The 25552-nt window shown below is 39.1% G+C and overlaps 1 protein-coding gene across 1 annotated transcript; it reads left to right on the plus strand.

Moving 5' to 3' along the window:
• The first annotated feature begins 217 nt into the window (after positions 1–217).
• LOC140229640 (uncharacterized) lies at positions 218–24717 on the plus strand. The gene is made up of 3 exons (XM_072309884.1): positions 218–383; positions 11797–11871; positions 24587–24717. The coding sequence occupies exons 1-3, from the start codon at positions 287–289 to the stop codon at positions 24715–24717; spliced, it is 303 nt and encodes a 100-aa protein (XP_072165985.1). The 5' UTR covers positions 218–286.
• The last annotated feature ends 835 nt before the right edge of the window (positions 24718–25552 follow it).

Below are 25552 nucleotides of genomic sequence, written 5' to 3' on the forward strand. Positions count from 1 at the left end.
TCATGCCGCAAAAATATTGTGTTTTATAGTACTGCAACTGCAATACATCACAACAAGAAGGCATTACAACAACTTTATCGTAATGGACAGTTATTTCAGGACACCTGTTCAAATTGGAAGTACAATTGTACACTGTATACAGTTCTGCCATACTGTATATTCATCATATTTTGATACCATTAAAAATGGTCTAGTGCTCTCTTCCACTCCAGTGACAACCCACTAAATCCAAGGTATGCGGCAAGTGCAGCTCTGAAGCCGACTACGATGACTGCATGGTGTCGGGATGGAAGACTCATCGACGTCAGACTGCGCCAGTCCTGATGTCCGTCCGGTGATTTGTGAGAGCCTTCTGGACCTCTCCGACTGGGTAGATCTGCTAGGTGAGTCCAACGATTTTGCCACGGTCATCTGATCACCGACATTCCTCATATTCAAAAAGAAACTGTTCAAGATACGGGCTGCTAATGGGCTACAAAACCCTCTGACCCCTGTCACACTTTGCAATCTATCAGTGTGAAAATTGAAATCTGGCACGTCCAGGTATTAACATTCAATATAATACAGTACTCTGACCATCTTGGGTGAGTTCTATGTCCATACCCCAATGTTGCATTATGATTTATTTTTTGATGTCACAAATGTTTACTAGTTCTCTGTAGATCCCAGCTCTAGTAGTTATGAAAAGCTCAGGCTGTGGAGTAATCTTGGTTGACCCTTAAAGTTAGAATATGATATTTTTTTTTTTTTTTTTGGGGGGGGGGGTGTTTTGTCTTTTTTGTTTTTATCAGTAATTTTTGAAAAACTCTATTTTTTGAACTTTTTTTTTCATGATTCTACAAGAGACATGCAATGGTACATTTACTCTCAGATTTGTGTTTGTACATGTAAGTAGTAGATAAAGACTGATATACATGTAAGTCTTTGATTAAAAAAAGAAAATTAACAAATTTCAATATAGCAGACATTCCTAAATTCTTGTTGACATTTCAATGTGATTCTATTAGTTTCCTCTTTTTTTCTTGGTGAATGTACATTTTTGTTCTTCTAAGTAAAGTGATCCCTCTGTTTCTTTTTAGTTGCAATGTGTACATTGTATGTGTGTAGGAGAGAGAGAGAGAGAGAGAGAGAGAGAAAGAGGCTGTAGGAGATATTGTCACATACAAAGGTATTACATTTTTGTTGAAGTACATTGTATGTTCAAATAGCTTGTTGAAAGAGGATGTAGTCAGAACAAATAAAAGTTAATCTACAATGTAACTGAAAGAGTGAAATCCCCAAAGCACAATAGTGAAAGTATGATCAAAATCGGATGAAAATTAAGGAAGTTACATTGTATGAAATTGAAATTGTGAAGTTTTGCTAATTTGGGCAACCAGCAGTTCTTGAAAAGTGTGCATGATTTATTGTATAAAGAGTGAATTGATGATGTTACCCCCTCACAGTGTGCTGCACTGTATAGGCCCCTACTTACACAAAGTCATGAAATTTCCTCTCTTTTTTTTTTTCATTGAATGCAATTATGCCCCTGTCTCAAATCCTGATATATCTGACTGATAATTTTTTTTTTTTTTTTTTTGTATTTCATATTAAAGGTAGTCCGCCAGAAATGGCATAATGTTTTATGCTTAGGGTCCTATGTACATTTGTATATAGGCCTACATGCCGAACCCTATACATGTTCCAGAATATTTGAATTTTGGTCTATTTTTTGTTGATAAAAATGTCAATGGAAAATTAAAGGTGATCTAAAGATATATCATCAGCTCACTCATCTGCATAGGCCTATATTATTTATGTCAACTGTACAGGAACTATTTTGCAGGAATTAGCGAATTGTCACGTACACTGTATGTCAAACTTCCCAAAAGTTTTCTCCAATTTTGATCAAATTTTCACTTTTGCGCTATACAAATAAAGTGTAAGATTTTACTGTTTGGAATTCTCTAGTTTCACGAATCAAGAGCACATATCAGCATGGGTACATTTGTCCTAAACAAAACTTGTGAATACATTGTATGTTATTTTGGTTACTTTTCATGAGGTGAAGGGAGAAGAGTATTGTACATGTAGTGTTATTACATGTATATTATTCAATGTACCAGCTAGTCCATGTAAAGAGTTTGTATCAGGAGGAATTGGTACATGATTTGTCAAGGGGAAAGTTTGAGTGCCAGGACTGATGTGCATGGTCATAAGATCTTGTGCAGGACCACGAGGCAGCCTCGCTTTTATAGTGTGTCAGCACAGTGGAATGTGGTGGTTAAGTGTTCTGAGTAGCCAAGATAAACTAGTCTATAGAAACGAAGGATCCATACATTTAGGAGACTGGAGAGTGAGACTGTAGTACATTGTATTATGTGTTCTATCTAAGGATTTAAATTTAGTAAATCAGGAGAGAATTTGGCTATTAATAGTAAAGGTTTCATTTTGTGATGAGCATATTAATAGGAATTCACCATTTTTATTGGGAGGGATTGTACTTAAAACTGCACAGCCGTAGGCAGTAAAAAATACAGGCTTGAAGCAAGAGGAGAGTACAATGTTATATCAACACTTGATTGAAAGCCTGGTAGGTACTGTATACAATGTGTAACAACATAGGCATATTGTACAGTACCATGATGTGAGAAATAATCTGAGATGTAGTGTGACAAAAACATATGGGGTAAAATTAACACCATTGCCTCCAAAATGTGTGGGTGATTTCTTACCCAACCAGAAGCAGCTGAATCTGAGATTGAACCACAAACACCACCTGAACCTCAGCCAGAGGCACTGGGGAAATCAGGTAAGGAAAGCCCAGGGGTGGTGTGTGGCCGTCATGTGCTTTAATAATTCAAGGCCAAAATTACATACAATTGTATCATCTACAGTGTACAAAAATGTATTAAAGCCTACCATGTATACACTTTATATGGCTAACTTTTAAAGTCTGGTGAGAGGAGACTACTCCAGCTGGGCCAGGGTCATACCACTTGGAGGAGGGTTTGTCCTCCAGTGTAGAGAAAGTTGCTTTGATCATGGAGATACATAACGTACATGTAGCTCCATGCTTTGATATAAAAAAGATGGTACTAGACATCACTGCAACAGGCTGGCTGAAATTTGAGTGTAATCTGCTTAAATGATAAGAAAGGAATTTTTTTCAATGTTATGACTTGATCATCTCACATCTACAATGTAGTCTTATGAAGGATGTTCAACAAAACCCATACCCATAGCATTTTTAAAGACTTTTTTTTTCTTTTTTTTTTAAGTTCTTGTTGGAGACCTTACAGGCCGTAGTCAGTATCGAAAAATTGTTCAGCTTAATTGTGTTGTCAACCCCTCCCCTGCCTTTACATGCAAGGAAAGGAGGTGTTTTTTTTTTTTTTTTTTTTTTTTTTTTTTTTTTGGGGGGGGGGGGGGGAATTGATTGGGTCAAGGTTTAATCATGAAACCTAATGAGATATGCTCTGTGCCTTGTGCCAGCAGTTTACTCCTACCAGACTCTAGAATGACATTGAAATGCACAAAAAGGAAATAAACAAACAAAAAACAACTGAAAATGGTTTTGAATAAAACTGCCCTGACATCCATTGCACAACTGATGTCCAACTCCCTTACTTCTGCCCCGTCTTACCGTTATACAAGTTGTACATTGCATACATTGTATGCCTACAGTTTTACAAGTGTACAACCCTGCAGGAACTTGTACAGGAGGGTACAATGTACAGATTATGTACATATGAAACTATACATATTGTACATTTAATACCGTACTTAAATATTGGCAAAATTTGTGAGATTTTACGCTACACTTGTGGTGGATTTTCACTGATTTTGTGTCCACATTGGGAATATTCCTAGCAAGTAACACCAGTGGAAGTTTGACAACTTGCAGTATTTCAGTGAAACCGAGAGTGTGAATGGCCCTATCGTCCAGAAAAAAAAAAAAAAAAAGCAGAATAAAATCAAGATTTGTATTCTGGACTTTTACAGCACATAGGCCATAGGCCCTACTGTACATGTTAACATGTGTATATTGCCTGGCATTGCATAGATCCTACAATGTAATATAGCATGTTTCCATTTTATTAAATGCTGCAATGTATTATTCACAACCCATTGTGTGTGCATAATTCATGCTAGCCATGATACATTATTTGTATTCCTATAGAAAATTGAATCATCAACTGTTATTGACAGTATACAAATGATGCACAGGTCTGAGTTCGTCAGTCGAAATTGTATGCACAAGATAACTATGGATTGAATAGGCTTAATTCCACAATTACCGCATGCACACTATTCCGACTGACGCACATACGGTGCGTCATCTGTGTTATAGAATGGGGGCAATTTTCTTACCAAAAATCTATTTTGCGATCATGTTTTAATACCCGATGGCAAATTTACAGGATGCATTTCCTTTTGGCTTGCCATAGATGATCAAAAGCCCCAAAATCATGCATCCAATATTAAAGTACTGGATGCATGATTTTCAGCCAATAGGCATTTTGTACTGAGTGTGCGAACGCTTGCTTAGTGCATGAACCTTTGTTACAAGTGCGTGTGCTGTACTCTTGCTACAACTAGTGCGCGATATTAAACATACTGCCACTGTGAGGCAGTGTATGGCCAGTAGAAAATCCACACACCATTCTCAACCAGTGAGATCGCAGGATTCTCGCTACCCATTCTATAACTTGTGTCAGTGACCTGCATGCTATTGACTAATAATCAATATTTATACAGTATGCATGGGCCCTTTTGTCTGTAATAAATTATATTTATTATTTATTGATAGACACTTGTAAGGACCTTAATTGTTGTTGTGACTCATAAGCCTACTGCCATGGTGCTACCACCACAACATAAATGTGGATGTAGAGGATGCGTGTTGTGACTCTGTGAGCACATTAATTTTTTCCCTGAGAAATATGAAAATGTACTTTTGTAATATTGCAAATGATATGATTGACTTTGTGCGGTATGAAACCTACCGAATGTACATGGTACAATGCTTCTGTCCTCACTCTTATCATAGTACTGTTCCCCCTCCCCCCAGTATGAAATTAATGGTCCACCCAAAAGTTTTACCCCCGAGGATACACGTATCTCCCTCTGTGTTAGTGTGTGTGCAATCCTACATTGTAGCTAGAGTAGAATGTTGTGTTTATAAATGTGCATACAAATTACAATGTACATGTACCTTTTACCACTGCGGTTTTGGCAGCTGGTACATGTGTACAGTACACTGATGTGAACATTGTAAATTAGTCGCCTTCCATCAATGTACCGTCACGATTTGATGCATCAGATGTCCCCCCCCCCTCTTTCTGTGTATTATGAAAAGTGCATCATTTTGTTTTCCCTCGCAATAATATGCCTCCAGCATGTCACCATCCAGCCATTATCACAGCAAGTACAATGTCCTGTTGTATAATATTATTTGGTATAGGGATAGAATTGAGTTGGCTGAAATTTGTTGCCTGAAATGACTGGGATGAAAGGTCAAGGGGCACCAAAATGTAGCAAAAAAGAAAAAAGAAAAGAAAGAAAAGCAAAAAAGACTATGTAATTTAAAGACCCGACCAATAGCTTTGGGATTCATTTGTAGGTGGCCCAAGTCATACATATGTATGCTGACCATCATGGTGCATTCAAAATCCACGAATACATATCCCATCTAGCTACACCGATCAGCGAATACTGTACGAGCTGAAATTTTCGCGTACAAATATTTTTGCGAATTGCTACTTGAGGACATTTTCGCGTGTTGTTAATTTCGCGGTTGCGAGGGTCTAACTGAACTTACTTATTTGCGCGTTGTTATTTTCACGTGTTGTTATTTTCGCGGTTCAAAGGCGATTCGCGAAATTCGCGAAAATAAAACCACCGCGAAAATTTCAGCTCGTACAGTACATGAAGTGCACATTCATCGATGACAGTTCACAGTCAAGATTCTTGACTGCGTATTTGTACATGTACAATGTACATGTAGGCCTACTTTAATATACCGCATGTCCCCCCCCCCCAAAAAAAAAAAAAAAAATGACAACTGGACCCTCCGCAATGATATCTTTAAAAATATTGAATCAATCTAAATACAAATTCAGGGTATGAAACTATGAAACTCATTGCCCACATCTTTAATACAGAAAACCCCATTCGATTTGTTTTGTGTTTGTGACTGTTACGTTACTGAGACATAATAGGCGTGTCTTCATCAGCCCGAAGTTTCAAAATAGCGCGCTATCTTGCGGTTACCAAACTAGTCCAATGTCAAGATAGCGCGCTATCTGTGTAGTGAAGACGCAAATAGCGCGCTATTTGATCGGGAAAATTTCCCCCGAAATCTTGGTCTATAGTTAGTGAACTAGAGCGCGCTATTTCGGGTGCGTCTCCATCAGCCCGAAATTTTCTTGATCCCTCCACGCTTCTGGTTAGCCAGCTGGCTATTGAAAGCGCATGTACAAGCTATAGCGATTGTGTATAGTGCATACACTCACGGCGTATTCAAGGATCACATGTGTGTACTGGTGTAGGCCTACTTTTGTTGACATCTTTAAAACCAGGGAGGTGATTCCGTGCATGCTAGCTGTTTTTTTGTAAACTTCTTCTTCTGGTCCACTCTACCTTAGCTAAAGATTCTTGCAGATTGTGTGTATTTTGGATTTGTTTAAACATTGCAATTCGTTCATTTCATATAAGATGTGTCACTGGACAGAAGAGTAGCGTTATTAATATCCCTTTGGAGAGAATTTGCTGTACTGCTCACCTCCCTGGTTGAAGTATCGTACATACGTTGTTGTCGGAGATTTTGAGCGGGAAATCCACTTTCGAACAGCGAGCTAGGCAGAGTAATGATGCAAAGTGCGCATGCGTCAATTTTCGGACTAATTTCCCGAAGTAGGCTGTTCGAGCTGATGAAGACGCACATTCGCTCTATCGAGCTATTTTCTAAGACCGCAAAATGTCCCGCTAGTTTGAACTTCGGGCTGATGAAGACACGCCTAACATAAGGCCCGTTCACAAACAACGAAAATCGAAATTTCAATCGCGATCCAAATTTCGATTTTTTTTTTCGACCGTTCATACACAGGGAAAAATCGCACTTCGCAGCAAGGAAAGAACGATCAGTGGCCAAACTGCGCATGCGCGAATCTTGCATGACCGAAGACTGACCCCGCCGCAGTCCCAATAGAGTTTCGCACGCGCTACGAACGATGGGATTAAAAATACCGATTTCCGAATCTCGATCGCGCTCACACACACGACGCTTGGCAAAATAATCGCGATTATTCTGAAAAATCGCACTAATAGTGCGAGTTGGATCGCGATAAGGATCGCGGTAATTAGTGAAATTTTTCTGTCCACACTGGAAAAAATTTCGAAATTTTGATCGCGATAAGAAAATCGATTTTTAAATCGCACTTTTTCCCTTGTGTGTGAACGGGCCTATAGTGAGACACACGTCTGTACTCTGTGACTGGCTGATGGCAAGTGAAGTTTACTTCTGCCAGCTTGGCGATTACATACTTTTAACTTGTCATACATACAGTAGATTTACACTCTTGGAATGAAGAGGGTGGGTGGCAGAGGAAGTGAGATAGACAGGTGGTGATGCTTATGTGAGGTAATGAGGCATGGTGGTGGCTGGAGAAAGGAATGTCAGGATGAGAGAAAGATATGTAGGATAAAGTGACCAAGGAGGTACTAGGCGAGCTCACCTAGTACATGTACCTCCTTGGAGTGACCAAAGCAGTGATGGTGAAATGATAGCATGTGATGATACAATCTTTGTATAACACACTTACAAACTGTACATACAAACACAATACACCAGAATAGTCTTGTGCACAAACACAATAATTTGCTTCAGTGGCCAAAGAGAAATAAGGAATTTTGTAGAGGATGTCGGGAATCTCTTCCCTCCAAGTTCTGTGTATTGTATTCGCACACAAGATCATCGAAGTGCTAAACTTGGCAGAATCAGACTCATGACATGCTTTACAATAATCCACATTTCTCTGTTACCGCTTAACCAAATCGAATGGGTTTTTCTGCAAAATATAGCTAAAGTATTATGTTTTAAGACCCTGAAGTAACATTTAGATAATTTAATCATATTGGGTATTATCAATGTGAAAATCTGATTGTAATTTTTTTTGGGGGACATGCATTGTACTGTAGAGTTCAGTGATAAACTGTGCCTACCAACTGTACATGATTGGTTATTGCAAGGATTCTTGATTTTTTGTTCGTTTGTTTGCACTGTTTACACAAGGCAGAAGAAATACGCAGAAGACATACGCAACGTACATGTCACATTGCCATGTACATTTTGTGCAATGTAGCTCTGTAGTTATGATCGTGTAATATACACGTGTACAGTGTATCAAAAGTAAGAATGTTTTTGCCGAAAAAACAAAAAACAAAAAACAAAACAAAAACAAAACAAAGCTTCAACCACATATTTGGGGGAAAAAGTCCTCCTTCTTTGCTATTCTGAGAATTTTGTCCTACCCAACTGGTCATCGCATCCTGTGGTCACCCCCTACACTAGGCGTGTCTTCATCAGCCCGAAGTTCAAACTAGCGGGACATTTTGCAGTCTTACAGCTGTAGAAAATAGCCCGATAGAGCGAATGTGCGTCTTCATCAGCTCGAACAGCCTACTTCTGGAAATTAGTCCGAAAATTGACGCATGCGCACTTTGCATCATTACTCTGCCTAGCTCGCTGTTCGAAAGTGGATTTCCCGCTCAAAATCTCCTACAACACCGTATGTATGATACTACAACCAGGGAGGTGAGCAGTACAGCAAATTCTCTCCAAAGGGATATTAATAACGCTACTCTTCTGTCCAGTGACACATCTTATATGAAATGAACGAATTGCAATGTTTAAACAAATCCAAAATACGCACAATCTGCAAGAATCTCTAGCTAAGGTAGAGTGGACCAGAAAAAGAAGTTTACAAAAAACAGCTAGCATGCACGGAATCACCTCCCTGGTTTTAAAGATGTCAACAACAGTAGGCCTAGTACACACGTGTGATCCTTGAATACGCCGTGAATGTATGCACTATACACAATCACTATAGCTTGTACATGCGCTTTCAATAGCCAGCTGGCTAACCAGAAGCGTTGAGGGATCGAGAAAATTTCGGGCTGATGGAGACGCACCCGAGATAGCGCGCTATTTCACGAATTAGCGCTCTAGTTCACTAACTAGACCAAGATTTCGGGGGAAATTTTCCCGATCAAATAGCGCGCTATTTGCGTCTTCACTACACAGATAGCGCGCTATCTTTGCATCGGACTAGTTTGGTATTAAACCGCAAGATAGCGCGCTATTTTGAAACTTCGGGCTGATGAAGACACGCCTTCTGTACCTCCCACTAGCCTACCCCTACAATTGTACAGTACCTCCCAGTAGCCTACCCTCTCTGCATAAACATTTCTTGATAACCTGTCTCCCCATCATCTACAAGACTATGTTTCTTCCCCATCGTGTAATATGTAAATCATTGGTGTCAGTGACCCATGGAATAACCGTGGTCAGTACTAACCTACACCTTTGTTTTATTCTAATTCGAATCCCTTTATTTTGAATACTGTAGATTAAGCCCCTCCCTCTAGTATCGTAAAGTGACCATGTGCTTGGGAAAGGAGTTCTCTCTTTCACCCTCTTCAGGTAGAGACTACTGGTACATTGCGTTGATCTCCTTCGGCTTCCCTCTTTTATAGGGAAGACATGGCCGTCTGATAGGGAGTTACAATGTACCTATAATTCATGTACAGCTGTATCTGTAAATCTTATATCTCCCATCATCGCCTGGAATATTGTCACAAGTGTGTTACCATCCTAATTATATTATTCTTGCATGGAACATTCCTTTAAATTAAGTAAAGGGCCCGGAACTGGTTACATGTACATACTTCGAACTGTCATTGTGGTCTCTTCTATCGAGCTAAAACAAAACGTTATCAATGTAACTGATATTACAGCATCAAAGAGCACCACTTAAAGATAAAACGAAAGGTGTTACAATAGGAAGTAACATACAATATACCGGTACACTGTAGTACAGCTGTACATTGATAACCTTGAAAATGATAACTGATTATCCACGTAATATTATGCATCCTTATGTGATTGCTAATGGCCGCTGATGAGCACTCCCCATTCTTAAGTACTGTAGGTATACTGTCAGTGAATACATTGTAGTTATTACAGTACTCGATGCATTTTAGTCAGCAGTTCCTTTCGGGAAAGCTAACATCTTTATAGTCTCTGTTGTGATTATCATGCACATAGATGTGTAGAATCCTTCCCTGCACTGTTTGATAACCTCATGTGCATTTATTATAGTGAATGTATACAAACTGTAGCATCGTGCATTGTATGTTTATTGTAATAACATTTATTATTCAAAAGCTTGTGGACCCAGAACTTGCCCCTGCAGAAAAATCACTCTGATGCCTGTGGCCATCCTACATTGTATGGAGGAGCATGTTTCAGTTGCCTGGTTCATTGTATACATTGCAATTTCTAGCCTTCCCTGTTTTTTTGTTTTCTTTTTTGATACAATGGAATTTATTGCCATACAGGACGGCAAATGCATCTTGTCTACACCCGTGAAAAATAGTGTGTAGGCTTACACTTGCTTTCTTCAGTGAGTGGTAGCTGTCATTGCGTGAAACCTCCAGGTGCCAAACTGTCTGAAATAATCAGGTAGAAAACCAAAGTGTGATGTCATAGCCATTCATTGCTATGGAAACTAGTTCCTAGCAACCTCAACTGGCCAGAGTGTTTTCATGCACGTACCTGGTTCCAAACTGAGCTATAACAAAAGACTGTGACACCATCACTTCTGTACTCTATATCCTGTACCAAGTTTGTCTTGGAAGTAGGAATAATTACATGTACATGATACTCACCTTGCATGGTATATGCAGTGTGATGTAGAGCAGACCACTTTATACAGTACATTAGATCATGTCTGTATTCACTGAATATTCAGATTTCATGCATGCTTTGTTCAGAAATGTTGCCCTTAACAACCGGCAAAGCTTGTCGGAGTCTTGCCCTACCTAGTGACAACTACAAATTATATGTGAACTGCCTGTGGAACTTAAGGGTGTGTACAGTTCTGGTTGAGGTGAGGATTTACCAATTTTCATCGTTCTGCAAGATATTCAGAAACCACTCAATGAGATGTCAAAGAGCATGCAATTCTAAGGGGTATCAAAAGTTTATTTGATGAAAATCGGTTTTGAAATGGCTGAGATATCCAAAAAACAAGGTGAAACAAAGAGATCCTAAGAAAAGGTGTGGCCTGTCGCCTTTTATTATTATCACTTTTTTTGATATCTCGGCCATTTGAAAACTAAACTTCATCAAATAAATGTTGAATCCTTCTTAGAATTAGGCTTACATGCTCTTTCATATTACATAAAGAGGTTTCTCATTATCTCACTTCGGAATGTTCAAAACATGTATCCCCACCTCAACCAGTACTGGACAGTCCCTGTTATGAAATGCTTTGCTTCTACTCTGGCTGTAGGAAAAAAAAAACATCTGTGAAAATGTCTGAAAGTGGGCAACATTTGCATTTTTTCGGTGATCCGTGCTACAGAAGTCATGGTCTCGAAGCATGTGCAGCATGTGTGTGATATGATAAAGCCTAGTAGTGACTTGATTTACAGGAACAATACAGGGAAGCAACAACAAGAAGAAAATATTTTTATTGTTAATGTTATTATGTACATTTTAACTGAATTGTTTCTCTGTTCCCTTTAAAGATGAGCGGAGCCAAGGTAGTGGGGCGGAAGATAAGCCAGGGAGTGGTCGTGCTCATCAAGGCTGCCAGCAGCAAGGTATGTTAAAACCATGGAGCATGTATTAATGTATTGTAGCTCCATGGTGAAACAGGCATGACTCTACAGGTGTGTGTGTGTGTTGGGAGGGGGGGGGGGGGGGCATTGGTAGGGGAGGTGAAACCAGTTTTCTATAGGGTCGTACCTTTAATACATAAATGGTAATACTATGCAAAAATATTTGCACTTTGTTGATGTTGCAATGTAGGGATACTATTTAAAGGACAAGTTCACCTTCATTAACTTAAGGATTGAGAGAATGTAGCAATATTAGTAGAACACATAATTGAAAGTTTGAGGAAAATCGGACAATCCGATCAAAAGTTATGAATTTTTAAAGTTTTTGTGCAGTCACCGCTGGATGAGAAGACTACTGCAGTGTATGATGTCACATGCTTTTGAAAAAAGAACACATTCCCTTGACTCGTTACTGATATATGTTATGGGTAATATTATTCCCATTGCCTTTAGAAAGAGGCAAGTCAAGTGCTCTTTTGTTATGCGAAAAAAGTGAAAATATGTTGAATTTTCTTTACATTTTCTTTATACTGTTGTACTCATATGACATCACAAGCCTTAGTACAACTGTAGTCTCCTTATCCAGCAGTTCCAACACAAACATTTTAAAAATTCATAACTTTTGCATCGATTGTCCAATTTTCCTCGAACTTTCACTAATGTGCTCTACTAATATTGCACTGCATCCTCTCAATCCTTACGTTTATGAAGGTGAACTTATCCTTTAATGTTCAGAAAGGGATGCTCTTGTATGCGTATGTGATGGTACATTGTACAATATATTTGTGTGGACTAGGGAAGTGGAATAATTACCTGGTACTCCTTACTACAAGATGTTTTTGTACTTGCAAGGGGGATATGCTGGTGGTATGATATGGTGTGTGTGTGTGTGTGTGTGTGTATGTATTGGTATATACATGTAGTACAAATGTAGAGATACAATACAGATTTTGTATTTATCGTTTCCCACTTTGCTCCATGACTCAATTCTCTTGGAACAACTATGGTGCTACATCTCATGAAACCTGTAGCTCCATAGAACAACGTTCCCAGGTTCTATTCTTCTGGTATACCAAACATTCCTGTGGAGTGTGGTAATCATTCTTAGCACTAGCAGTCCATTATGCTCTGGTTCATTCCGATGGGATGGAGGGCTGGGTGACTGATGGTGGAGCAGAGGTCAGGACCTCTCACCCCTACCTGCCCCTTTTATGCATCTTACCCCTCCCACCTCTTTCCCCCTTCCCTCTCCCATCCCCTTTACTCTCCCCCCCCCCTCCCCCTCCTTCCCCCTCATTCTGTCCAGCTCTCTCTCTCTCCCTCCCTCCATCATCTACAATGTATGTCTCAAACCAAGACAAACATTTAATAGTTATACTACAATCTCGGTTTAACCCGTCGAGGATGAGACCTGAGTATAGAGTATATACTCGGGCGAGTATCTATGGGAAATATGTGACAATTATTAATATGTTTTGTAGCAAAATCAGTCCGTCCTCAACAGGTTATTTAAAGCTACATTTATCAAATTTCTAGGAAAGAAAGAAAACAATTCTAGGAAAGAATCCCCCACCCCCACCAGCATGGTTGCTAGAACCTACATGTACCCTTGAGAATTTTTATTATACTTTTCGTGATATTAATTATTGGACCTATTGCATATTAGGCAGATGAGTCACAACAGATGAATGTAGTGTTTCTACTCTGAACATATAATGGATATGAGACTCTTTTTGAAACAAGAAATATAAAAGAATTTCCAGAAAATCCTTGACTATATGCACCTCTGGGGATAGCTGGACAGGAAAATGGAATCACAGGTGTACACTTGTAATTGATGGTCAGCTAGAGAATTCAGACATTGGTCAACACAAGTGGAGAAGTACAAACTAACAGTGCTGCTTCAGAGTGGTCCACAACTTGAGATTTTAGCGAGGAGGTACTAGGCGAGCTCGCCTAGTACCTCCTTGATTTTAGCATGTTGCAGGGGAAAAAAGTGATCTTGCGCGTGAAAGTATGTGCGCAAAGCGCACATCACGAGCGCGAAGCGCGAGTTCCCTTGTGGCCGGGATCCAGTGTCCGCTTAAGGGCCCTGGAAGCTCTAGGTTTCTACAAGTGTAGATGCTCTCTGGTGCTATCTTATACCCCTTTCCCGCTGAAGAAAATCTTCCCCGGGGGCACCTGGGGGCACCCGGGGAACCCCGCAGTGTGAAAGGTCACTCGGTTGAAACCTAGGGGAAGCCTAGGTGAAACACCGATGAAATTTTGGGCAATTTTTACCCGAGAAGCGTCCTGGGTAAACACCGATAGTTCAACGGGAAATCACCCGGTGGTTCACCGAGAGCGCCCAGTGTGAAAGGTTGTCTCGGTGAAACACCGGGGAAAATATGCAGATTATGTCAAAGGTCATGTCTTGTTTCTGGTCATGCACACGTTTTCAGCTAGCTAGCTAGCGCGCACTCGACCTCCCAAATCCACACGTAAAGGGTACTAGTAATTCATGTTTGTAAACATACACACGACACTACATAGTACACGTGTATGTCGTTTCGTGTGCAATGTGGCGTTCACAGTGCGACAGCATTGTTTTCCATCGTGCTGTGCATTGTATTGTTTAATTAGCACGCCGTGTATACAAAGCTGATATAGGTTTACAATGTACTTGATCGCTTTGATGCTTCCTCCTTCTTCGTCTTCCTCTAGTGTCTATGTAGCTCTTAACTCTTCCAGTAAAGTCTGATAGTGATACAGTCCGCCTCTTGCTTGATTTTTTCGTATTTTGTGCTTTAGCGTCAAGTGCTGGGTTTACAGTGTGCAGGAGAAATCCTTTGACGTTTTGTACTGTTGAAATTTGAGGGAATTTTGCAAATGGCTGGAGCGAGGACCAAAGACGAAGAGAGATTGTTACTTCAATTACGTAGCGAGGCAGCAGTGAACGAAGAACTGAGCGGGACGTCGGCTGACGCTGGCACCGCGTACGAGTCCCTCCTCCGAAAACTTGCTGAACATGGGATCGAAAAAACCAAATCGCAGATGCACAACAAACTCAAGTACATAAGATCACCCACGTTGCGAGCAGAAAACCCGTCTAGGGGAAAGTTTCACCGAGAGCAGTGTGAAACGACGGGACTGAAACTTTCACCGAGAGGTTCCCCGGTGAATTCACCGGGGAACCTCTCGGTGGTTCACCGAGACGGGCAGCGGGAAATGGGTATTAGCCTTATTTTGAACACTTTGATCACCACGATCACTCTGCAATAATATATTTGAAAAATTATTATGTTTGATTATGACATCAGATTTTAAATTGTTCTTGAAATGTTAATATATCGTCCTTACTCCTAAGACCTTTTGAATATATTTTTGATATGAAAAACTCCTCAATGGGGATGCTATGAAAAATGACAAGGACATCTTGAACTTGTACTACAGTACAGTACACTGACTATTTCAGGCTGCCAACTCTCACTCACTGAGAGTGAGACTCACTCATTTTGGTCCTTTCTCACTCTAAAACTTTATTTCATTTATATGCATTTCTAATGATCTCATCACTCATTTTGACTCCTAAATTATAGCATTGGCCTATGGGAGTCTCACAGTCAACCGGCAGGCCTCCGAAAAGACGCTTATTTTATTTTCAGCGCGGTCGCGGTGACCTTCACATGACGTCTCGAACCGAAGAAAACATCCCCTTTTCAAACTGCGATATCTCCATGACTAATCAATGCTTTTCAACGATTTCTTTTGCATCTTTATGTTTAAGGACGAAATGTACTAGACATGTAAAAATAAAAATTTTCCTCACTCAGAAAAATATAGTAAATGGAGGATAAAAGTGAGATCAAAATCACAAGATCAAAAATTGAGAAAGGACTGTATATTTCAATATCATTTGCTTCTGAGCCCACTAAAATCATACATCATTCGAAGCGAAATTTATCTAGGTTTTCAGAAATACCACTATTTTTTAACCATTGCTTGTAGAAGGGTCAGGATCCAGCAAAATAGCATCCATGTACACATCCAAAAATGCTCAAAACTTGGCGAAGTCGCAGACGACCTTAGTTAGCCAATCACAACCCCGCGCTGTGACATCATTGGCATGGCGATTCTGCTGAATGAACGAGGGCAACTCGAAGCACTCCAAAAACGCTAGAATGGCTTCAAATTCTGTTCATTGTTGCTTTTTTGTGTAACAATTATCAGAATGATATTTTCTGTCTTTTTTTTTCTTATATCACTGTCGTAAATGAGAGAAAATGACTCACGTCCACAAAAACTTACATCCGTCCCACATATTGAAAATTGTGCTGTTCAGTTGCACTACCAGAGGGCCATACCTACTGTATAGCTCGGCCTTGGTCGTGTGATCGTGTACATCACGACTTGTTGACAAGATACAAGTGTTGCCATGTAATTGTTGTTTTGATATATCTAGTTAAAATGGGTATCTGATTCTACACAAAAATTAACAGTGGCCAAGATAAAACTTACAGGTTATAAACCCTGTCAGACTTTTATACTTTTTCTGAATGAATCGTTTGTTATGAGTTATATGGTACCGGTATGCAGAGTCGGTGGGGGAATGGTTAGCATCTTCAGGGAATTTACCGACACATCTGCACAAGAAACAAACAACATATCAAATTCGGTAGAAGCATGCATATCACACACACACACACACACACACACACACACACACACACACACACACACACACACAAGGGTAACTAATTGTCCTGTAATCGAGTTAATGACGACTACCGTAGTTGAGAAAATACTGAACAAGCATAGCTGTGCTATTCAATGTGTTGATTAAACAAGTTTTCTTCAAATTACACATGTATATAGGAACTGTATTCTGGTTATAATTATTTGTTTGTCTTGAATTTTGACAAGCTTCTTTTTTTGATAGTTGTGATTCTTTGTTATATTGCTTGTTGAATTGTTGTTATTTATTAATAGGCTTCTAAATTTCAACTGCTGATTAGAAAAAAAAAATCTATGTAGATCATTTCATTGAGATTATACTTAAATAAAAATGTGTGACAGTAAACATACACAGCTTTAAATGGGCAAAATATAATCACATCCTTGTCACACATTATACAATGTACATTTGTGAATAATAACATTTGATGGTACATGTACAGTTTATGAAGGGATAAGCCTATACCAGGTAGTGCTGGCGGTGGAGGTGGTCGAAGTCTTCAGGGAATTTATCAACATACAAACTGATATTCTCATTCTGCATTGGAGACATGCAACACACTTTTTTCCCCAAAAGAAACATGCTCATACAAAACACAAGAAGCAAGTCCTTCCAATCATCACAAAATAACATAGAGACAGCACACATGAATCCCAACATAACTTATGTTTAATAATATATGTGAAAACAAAATCACATACATTGTGCCAATAACTGCTTCTGTTTCAGAAAAAAAAAAAAATCAAATGCAAATACAATGCACCAAAATACTGTATGCACTTATCATTTTGCTTAATCATGCAACACTTAGAAAACTAACATTTTTTCAAAATCGGTAAACTTTTGTAATGAAATCTTGATAATGTTAATTGCATTTTTAGGAAGCTCAATGTGCATTGTACATGTACATATTATATCTAACTTTACTGAAACGGACTTCTGGCTTATATTTTGTACATTATACAGGCATACCTGTGGGTGCCTATAGAATCTTCTCGAACATAGCAAATGATTAAAAGCAAGAATGTTTATTTTTACAATGGCTTAAACAGGAAAAGTGTAACAAACACATACTTTCTTTCACTGTCTCACATTCCGTTACTGTATCAGCATCCGTCTCCAGATGAAATATACAGTTGTACTCATACGGGATGTAAACCCCTTGAAGGGGTTGGGTGGCTGAGTTGGAAATCGGGAGGCTTTAGAAGAGGGGCCATCCTTCTTCACCGGCCACTCTTACGTTTTTTCCATTTTTGTTTGTTTGTTAGTTTGTGATTTTGTTTTAAGTTTCTTCTTTCACGCTTCCTAAAGGTTGCCTTTTCATGAACAGCCTTTGTATTTGCTGTAATGAACAAAGTAAAATTTTACACAAGTTGATGCAAGAGCAGTTGAACAATTTGGTTGCAACGTATTATCATATGTACCGGTAAACCCGGGTATCTATCGTGCAAACAATCACAGCCCAACCTGGCAAGAATTCCACTCAAAAGGATTTTTGTTGTTGGGTACTTTTCATGTGCTAAGTTATATAACTTCTGAGAAGAATGTCTATCAATATTCCGCACACTTGACGAAAGGCTGTTTGTACCTACATACGCGTAAAAGTGCTGCATCACCTCCACTAGTGTCAATGTCACACAGTTCAATCTTTTCCACTAAATAAGAGATTTTTTGCTCCAGGGTAACAAATACTTGTGCATCATTTCGATCCAGTTCCAGATTCTGTACCATTGAAACACCATAGATGTGAACCTTCAGCCATCTATAAAAGAAATGCAGAAAAGGAAAGAAAATAAACATCATGACTGCACTGTTAAACATCAAAGAAACTCAAGAAAAATATTTTCAAAAAAAAAAATGTTTCAATGAATCTATAAATGCTATACAAGCAAAGATAAAGAACAAATTCTATATTTCAGGAAAAGATTTTAATGAATTTCATAGTTTTAAATTCCAGTGCAAATGATTGGACCCCTCCCCAAAAAAAAAAGAAAAAGAAAAAGAAAAAGAAAAACAGAAAAGACAGAAAGAGAGAGATAAATTCTCACAGGATTTTGCTCAATACCCGCCAACACACACACAAAACAAATGTCAGAATTATTACCCTTTTGTTTAGTGAGTATCATTCAGGAAAATGGGGGGGGGGGGGGGGGGTTGACACCCCCTTTCCCTACTGTTATGCTAATGGTACCAGCCATCTTCAAGAGCTATGGACATTAATGTTGACATGCAAAAACAAACAAAACCCTACAAAAGTATAATTATTTTATTTCATTTTTTAAGGACATCTCCTTACAGTACTATAGACTTTCTTTTACATACAGTGTGCGTACAAATTGTACATAGGACATTAAAAGATGAACAACACTACTTGTGAAGATCAGGGTGAAAACCCCAGGTGGAGTAGTACACTATACAGCGTTAAAAATATTATATCTTCATATGACAACCCAGACTACTGCAAGAATCTTCAGAACTGGAGTCTGAAGGAGGGACTTAAATCTGCAGAAGAAAGAAAGGAGGAAAAAAAGAAAGATCAGAACATGAATTTACTTACTCGGTCATTTTGCTTGAAGGAGCTATCCCACAGTGGAGTTTCTGCATTTCTGGGAACCGACTCAGTAAGTGGAATGTGCTACATGATGAAGTTCGAAGCCAGGAACTTTCCTTGAATGTCCAGTATTTTGACTGCAAGGAATTCAGAAAGAAGATGTTAAACAATCAAAATACAATGTATGATAGATTCCAGTTACCATGGTTACTGATCTATTCTCTAATAGTTATATAAATGTACAATGATAGCCTAAAGCTTCGAATTGACGGGTAGACACCCTAAATTTTTTTAACGCGGACATACTTGTAGTTAGCCTAATTGAAAACCAAGGTCTACATGTACACATTAGCCTGAACAGATGCAATGCGACAACAGTGTACAGCTGTTTGTACATCACAACCTGTGTACAGCCAGGAAAATAAAACAAAAATTAATTTGATGAAAAATAAACTCTGAAAACAGTCAATCAATGTGCTACATTTGTACATGTAGGCCCAGCCGTGTGCCTTGACTACAGTTGTACATTCAGTTCTTCTTCTTCTTCTTCTTCTATATGTGGTATATATCACTTTGTAAAAGTTAACGTAAAACAATTTTTGTTTGTTGCGATTGGGATGAAACTATCATTTAGTGAGGTACCAAAAAAAGTTAGACCGACAGTATCTGTCTCTTCACGACAGACTTCTTATCTTACATTGGGACATGTATGGTCAGCTGTACGTGTCCCAATGACAGTGATGAATGTCAGTAATTTATTAAGAATCCCACAGTGAAGAGACGGATACCGATGGTCTAACTCTAAGAAAATGTTACGCCAAGGACCGTACAATTTTTATGATTGAACCACATGTAATTCACGATTAATAACTCTTGGTACTAGTACTACTACTTTATTTTGCTTGATCATGATTCATGGATAATTATAGCACTGTAAGAAATATCACATGTGGGTGGGTAGATCTTGCACAACTGTAGATCAAACTTCAAAGAAAGGCATGCGCGATGCGCAGATTAATAGTATGAAATAAACAGACAGACCAAAAACTTTTTTAAAAGTTACCATTTGCATTCTTTATCTTACCGGACTTCCACAAATTTAAACATTTAACTAGGCCCCCTAGCCCTACATAAACTTGATGGGTTTTTTAATAAGACTCAAGAGTATCGGCTACAACCTACTGAATTTACAACTTTTTTTTTTGACTGTATTCAACAAGCCTTAGATCTGTAGTCTACACCCCTATAGATATTTCATGCAAGTCAGAAACAAACATGCACGAATTACGAGTGCAACCTACAAATTGTAGGTTACTGTTACCAGTTACACTTACAGCTAATCTACAAGTGTGTAGAACTTCCGTTCTACGGTGTTTAGACTTTTAATAGACAACTGACAGTGTGTTATCTAAAATTTTACACTGACTTTATTTTAAGCTAAGATAGTTACAGCTGTATTAGATTTAATAATCCCCCATGGTTCTTTATGTACGGGACTACAGTCGCACAGAAGGCACTGCGTCGCACAACTAAAAAATAACGATAAAGTGACGTAATACGGACACGTACCGTAGAGAAACAGTGAAAGCCGGTTTCGGAGTCCGCGTCGTTTCACAAAATTTCCGTCACTTTGAAGACAAATAACGAAAATGTTTTATTTTTGAGCCCAAACGAGACTGCTATCAAAATGTTCGCTAGAGTTTTGGCTTTCCAACGATGCAATTGGTGTTGCCGTCCAATTTGTAGAAGGGTCAGGATCCAGCAAAGTCTGACACCTTACAAAATGCAGAAAAAAAAAGAAAGCCAGTTTTCTTCCTCACATAAATTGTTGTGGTTTTGATAATATTTTTGTTAAAAAGATGTGCATATTTTGTAAGGTATTATTTCAATATTTGTCTAAAAATAATGCGAGCAGTGTACTTCTAAAAGACATCAGCAATTGATCTCGCAAAGCCTGTTGCCTTCTCTCATAATCTCGTGCACCGAAATCTGCACGCGAGACTTCGCGAGACGAAAAATAAAATGTTCACGTTTTGCACAGTGCGAGCGAACGCTGCCGGTAGACTGCTCACTCTCAACTAGTTTCCAATGTTGGCAGCCCTGTGGTTTTTGTCCCGCCGAACGAGTTCGAGCAGGGGACTATGAAACGGGCTCCGTACGTGTGTGTGTCCGTGTGTCCGTCCGTCCGTCCGTGTGTCCGTGTGTGCGTCCGTGTGTGATCAAAATCTTCAATTTGCTACTTCTCTGTCACTTATGAGCCAATTTTGATTCTGTTTGCTTTATATGATAGCACTACATGGGAGCTTTGAAACTTCTACACAGAATTTCAGTCGTGACCTTTGACCTTGACCTTTGACCTTTATTGTACATTTTGCTACAAAATGCTACTCCGCCATTTCTAACCCGATTTTGATTCCGTTTGCTTTATGTGATGGCACTAGGTGAGGGCTTCAAAACTTCTACACAGAATTTTGACCTTTGACTTCTTTGACCTTTGACCTTGATTTTTTGACCTATATTGTACATTTTGCTACAAAATGCTACTCCTTCGCCATTTCTAACCCGATTTCGATTCCGTTTGCTTTATGTGATGGCACTAGGTGAGGGCTTCAAAACTTCTACACAGAATTTTGACCTTTGACTTCTTTGACCTTTGACCTTGATTTTTGACCTATATTGTACATTTTGCTACGAAATGCTACTCCTTCGCCATTTTTAACCCGATTTCAATTCCGTTTGCTTTATATGATGGCACTAGTTGAGGGCTTCAAAACTTCTACACAGAATTTTGACCTTTGATTTCTTTGACCTTTGACCTTGATTTTTGACCTATATTGTGCATTTTGCTACAGAATGCTACTCCTTCGCCATTTCTAACCCGATTTCGATTCCGTTTGCTTTATGTGATAGCACTAGGTGAGGGCTTCAAAACTTCTACACAGAATTTTGACCTTTGTCTTCTTTGACCTTTGACCTTGATTTTTGACCTATATTGTACATTGGCTACAAAATGCTACTCCTTCGCCATTTCTAACCCAATTTCGATTCCATTTGCTTTATGTGATGGCACTAGGTGAGGGCTTCAAAACTTCTACACAGAATTTTGACCTTTGACTTCTTTGACCTTTGACCTTGATTTTTTACCTATATTGCACATTTTGTTACAAAATGCTACTTCCGGCGGGGACATATGTTACGCACCGCATAATTTCTACTTTTCCTTGTTAATAACTCATTCTGCTGTCCAGAATATGCCATATTTCAACATCCGCACGTTTTGAAGGATGTCGTGCAAAAACTTTAGCATGTCGCAGTGACATGCAAAAGCTTTAGCATGTCGCAGCGACATGCAAAAACCCCTTGTGGACCACCCTGTGCTTGACCCATGGGGGAGTACATATTTAAAGAAAACCCAAAATCAACGAGCAATGTGGATTGAGTAAAAGCAGCAATATTAGTAGAACACATCAGTGAAAGTTTGAGGAAAATTGGACAGTCGATGCAAAAGTTATGAATTTTTAAAGTTTTGGTGTTGGAACCGCTGGATGAGGAGACTACTAGAGGTTATGACGTATGAGTGGACAACCAAATAAAGAAAATATAAAGAAAATTCCACAAAAATTCATTTTTCATGAAAATTACACATTCCATCAACTTGATAATGACATACAACTTGTATGTTAAGGGTACTGTGTAGCAATTATTCCCCCTGCTTTCTGAAAGCGGTTTAATAGTCAAGTGCTCATTCATACATGTTGTAATGCTAGAAAAGTGAATTTTTGTGGAATTTTCTTTATGTTTTCTTTATATTGTTGTCCACTCATACGTCATAACCTGTAGTAGTCTCCTCAGCCAGCGGTTCCAACACCAAAACTTTAAAAATTCACAACTTTTGCATGATTGTCCAATTTTCTTCAAACTTTCACTGATGTGCTCTACTAATGTTGCTGCTTTCACTCAATCCACACTGCTCTTTGGGTTTGTGTTCCCCTTAAGTAGATACCACATGGTGTGTGGGGAAGTAGGCTTTACTGAGTTGGGTCCTTTATATGTGACAGTTTGTTCTGCATGTGCAGACATTGTCATGGTGAGTAACCAGGGCATGATTATTCATCACATGACCAATGTCCACCTATCTGATTGGTTGACAGTGTCATCAAGGGGAGGGACATGCACACACTGTAGGCTGGCCTACCTGTATATTTGAGGGTTGCCAGGAAGGGTGAACCAGGGTGAGATAATCTTTAAAAAAGATGTGCGCAGGAAGCTGGAGAGGCTGAAATAAAACCAAGATATAGGCCTACGGTTGTAGATAGATACTACTGAACATCTTCACGTAGCTCATCAAGCAAAGTTTTAATAATTTCCTTCCAGCCATAGACTGAATTCATCGTGAATAAATAGCTTGTGACACACAGTGAATGTATTTCATGGTGTATTTTATTTGAGAGGTCTTTTGTATGTCCTTTCACTTCGAGCATCAAATTCCAAGTCCACTTGCATCTTGCAATGTACAATTAATTTCATACATTGAATGATACAGTACATACACACTGTAAATGGTTAACATACAATCATGGGGCGAATGGGGGTGCTGGGCTGATTTTGCTATAACACGCATTTCCCATAGACACCTGCGCGAGGATACTTGGGACTAGTCTTACAACGGGTTATTAAAGAAAGGTTTTCAATTGGGCAAAACTTAATCCTGTTCCGTACAGGAACCTGGTGGCCTGTGTATTAAATATTTGGGCGTTTCAGAATTTAGTATGGAATGGGTTAAGTTGTTCAGGAAACAAAGGTGGGACTAGTCTTGGCATGGAGGTAGGATTTCTGTGGGTTTTATAGGAGGATTAGATTCAACATCAATTCCAAGTAATGAATGGGGGTAGCTAGGACAGGATGTCTTGGGTTGACTCAACCTGGTCGTAAATTGTGGCTTGATTGTACTTGGTCTTACATTATTGATGGAGAAATGGGAATAGATGTTGCTTGATACAGTGAAGAAACACTGGGATCCCTCTAACATTCTGGTGGTATACTCAGGGATGATGGAGGTCGGTGACTCACTGGAGGTGGAGAGTATTGTTGGAGGTCATTGACTGGCGGGAGGTGAAGAGAGATATATCCGGTCATTATAGTGGAACGGAAGGGGGTAGTAACAATTTTGGGTATCATTACACAACAGTAGACAAAAACTTTTGCATGCATCTAATGTTCACAAATTGTGGCTTCTTGCGAAATTCATGAAAATTTCATGCAGATTTCATGCATGCCGAAAAATGTCTGGTTTTACAGTATATTTGTATGAAATGGACTTTTGGCTGCTACAAATTTGTTGCCAATTTATGTAATGCAGGTGAAACAGATTGAGGCTGTTGTATGACCAGACTGATTTTGTTTTCCTTGATGCTTTTCTCTTTCCATTGTAGATGACCACGAGCCGGGAGCAAACTCCAGCCAATCAACAAAGTCGCAGCCATCATTGTTGGCCCAAACAGGTGCAAATGATGACGTCAAATCGAGTAAGAAACTGCTTGTTTATGCTAAGCCATACATGTAATTCTAACCATGGTCACATATCTTACATATTTTTGTTTTGTAAATGTGAGAACTGCCTTCATTTTTTTTTCCTCTTATGTGCTTCCTTTTCAAAAGTTATTTTGCAGTACTTGCAGAATAGAGAGAGGTAAGTTTGAGAGGAGATTGGGGTCTCGTGACAGTTATCATGCTCTGTATTGATAGGAATACACAGATTTGGGATTAATCTTTATAATGCTTTCATGTAAAGCTGGGCTTCTCCACCTCCAGTAATAAAAGAAGAAAATCAAAATCAGATTATCTGTAGAAATTCATAACTTGCTTTTACAAAATCTGAAACCACAAAATGTAGCTGCCCATGGGTACTTACATTTGTAACAGCCCATCCAGTCATTGCCATTCTTAAAGCAACGCAGAACAAAAACGAGGCAAAGCACTATGTGAAAGCTACACTGTTGTATGTCCGCTTTCTGTAAAAACTTTGCCATCATGTGCTCTCCTAACGAGACAAAACAAACACACAAACACACACACACACACACACACACACACAGCAAGAAGAACAACAACAACTATAACCATAAAGTAAAACAGTTTGATGCCAAATTGATGACACCAAGGACCCATTTCATAAAAAGTTGATGTGATAACAACTCTTTGCTGGAATGTCAGTTGGCATGGTAACAACAAGGATCCAGCTTTATGATTGGCTGTTGCTATTGGAAGTTGCCACTCCAGCAAGAGTTGCTATCCTAACATCTTTTATGAAGTGGGACCCAGAAGTGTCTGTTGTGAATGTCCATGTGAACAGGGTCTGTTCTTTCCCCCAGATCTGTCAATTAGAACTTTCTTGTTTT

This window comes from Diadema setosum, chromosome 6 (assembly GCF_964275005.1).
Source record: "Diadema setosum chromosome 6, eeDiaSeto1, whole genome shotgun sequence".
In the NCBI taxonomy this organism is placed as follows: domain Eukaryota; kingdom Metazoa; phylum Echinodermata; class Echinoidea; order Diadematoida; family Diadematidae; genus Diadema; species Diadema setosum.

Excerpts from the sequence above, each read along its gene's own strand:
- LOC140229640 (XM_072309884.1), top strand. The coding sequence starts at position 287 with ATGGAAGACTCATCGACGTCAGACTGCGCCAGTCCTGATGTCCGTCCG. Across the intron at positions 384-11,796 it reads CGACTGGGTAGATCTGCTAG|ATGAGCGGAGCCAAGGTAGT; the intron begins GTGAGTCCAACG and ends TTCCCTTTAAAG. Across the intron at positions 11,872-24,586 it reads TCAAGGCTGCCAGCAGCAAG|ATGACCACGAGCCGGGAGCA; the intron begins GTATGTTAAAAC and ends TTTCCATTGTAG.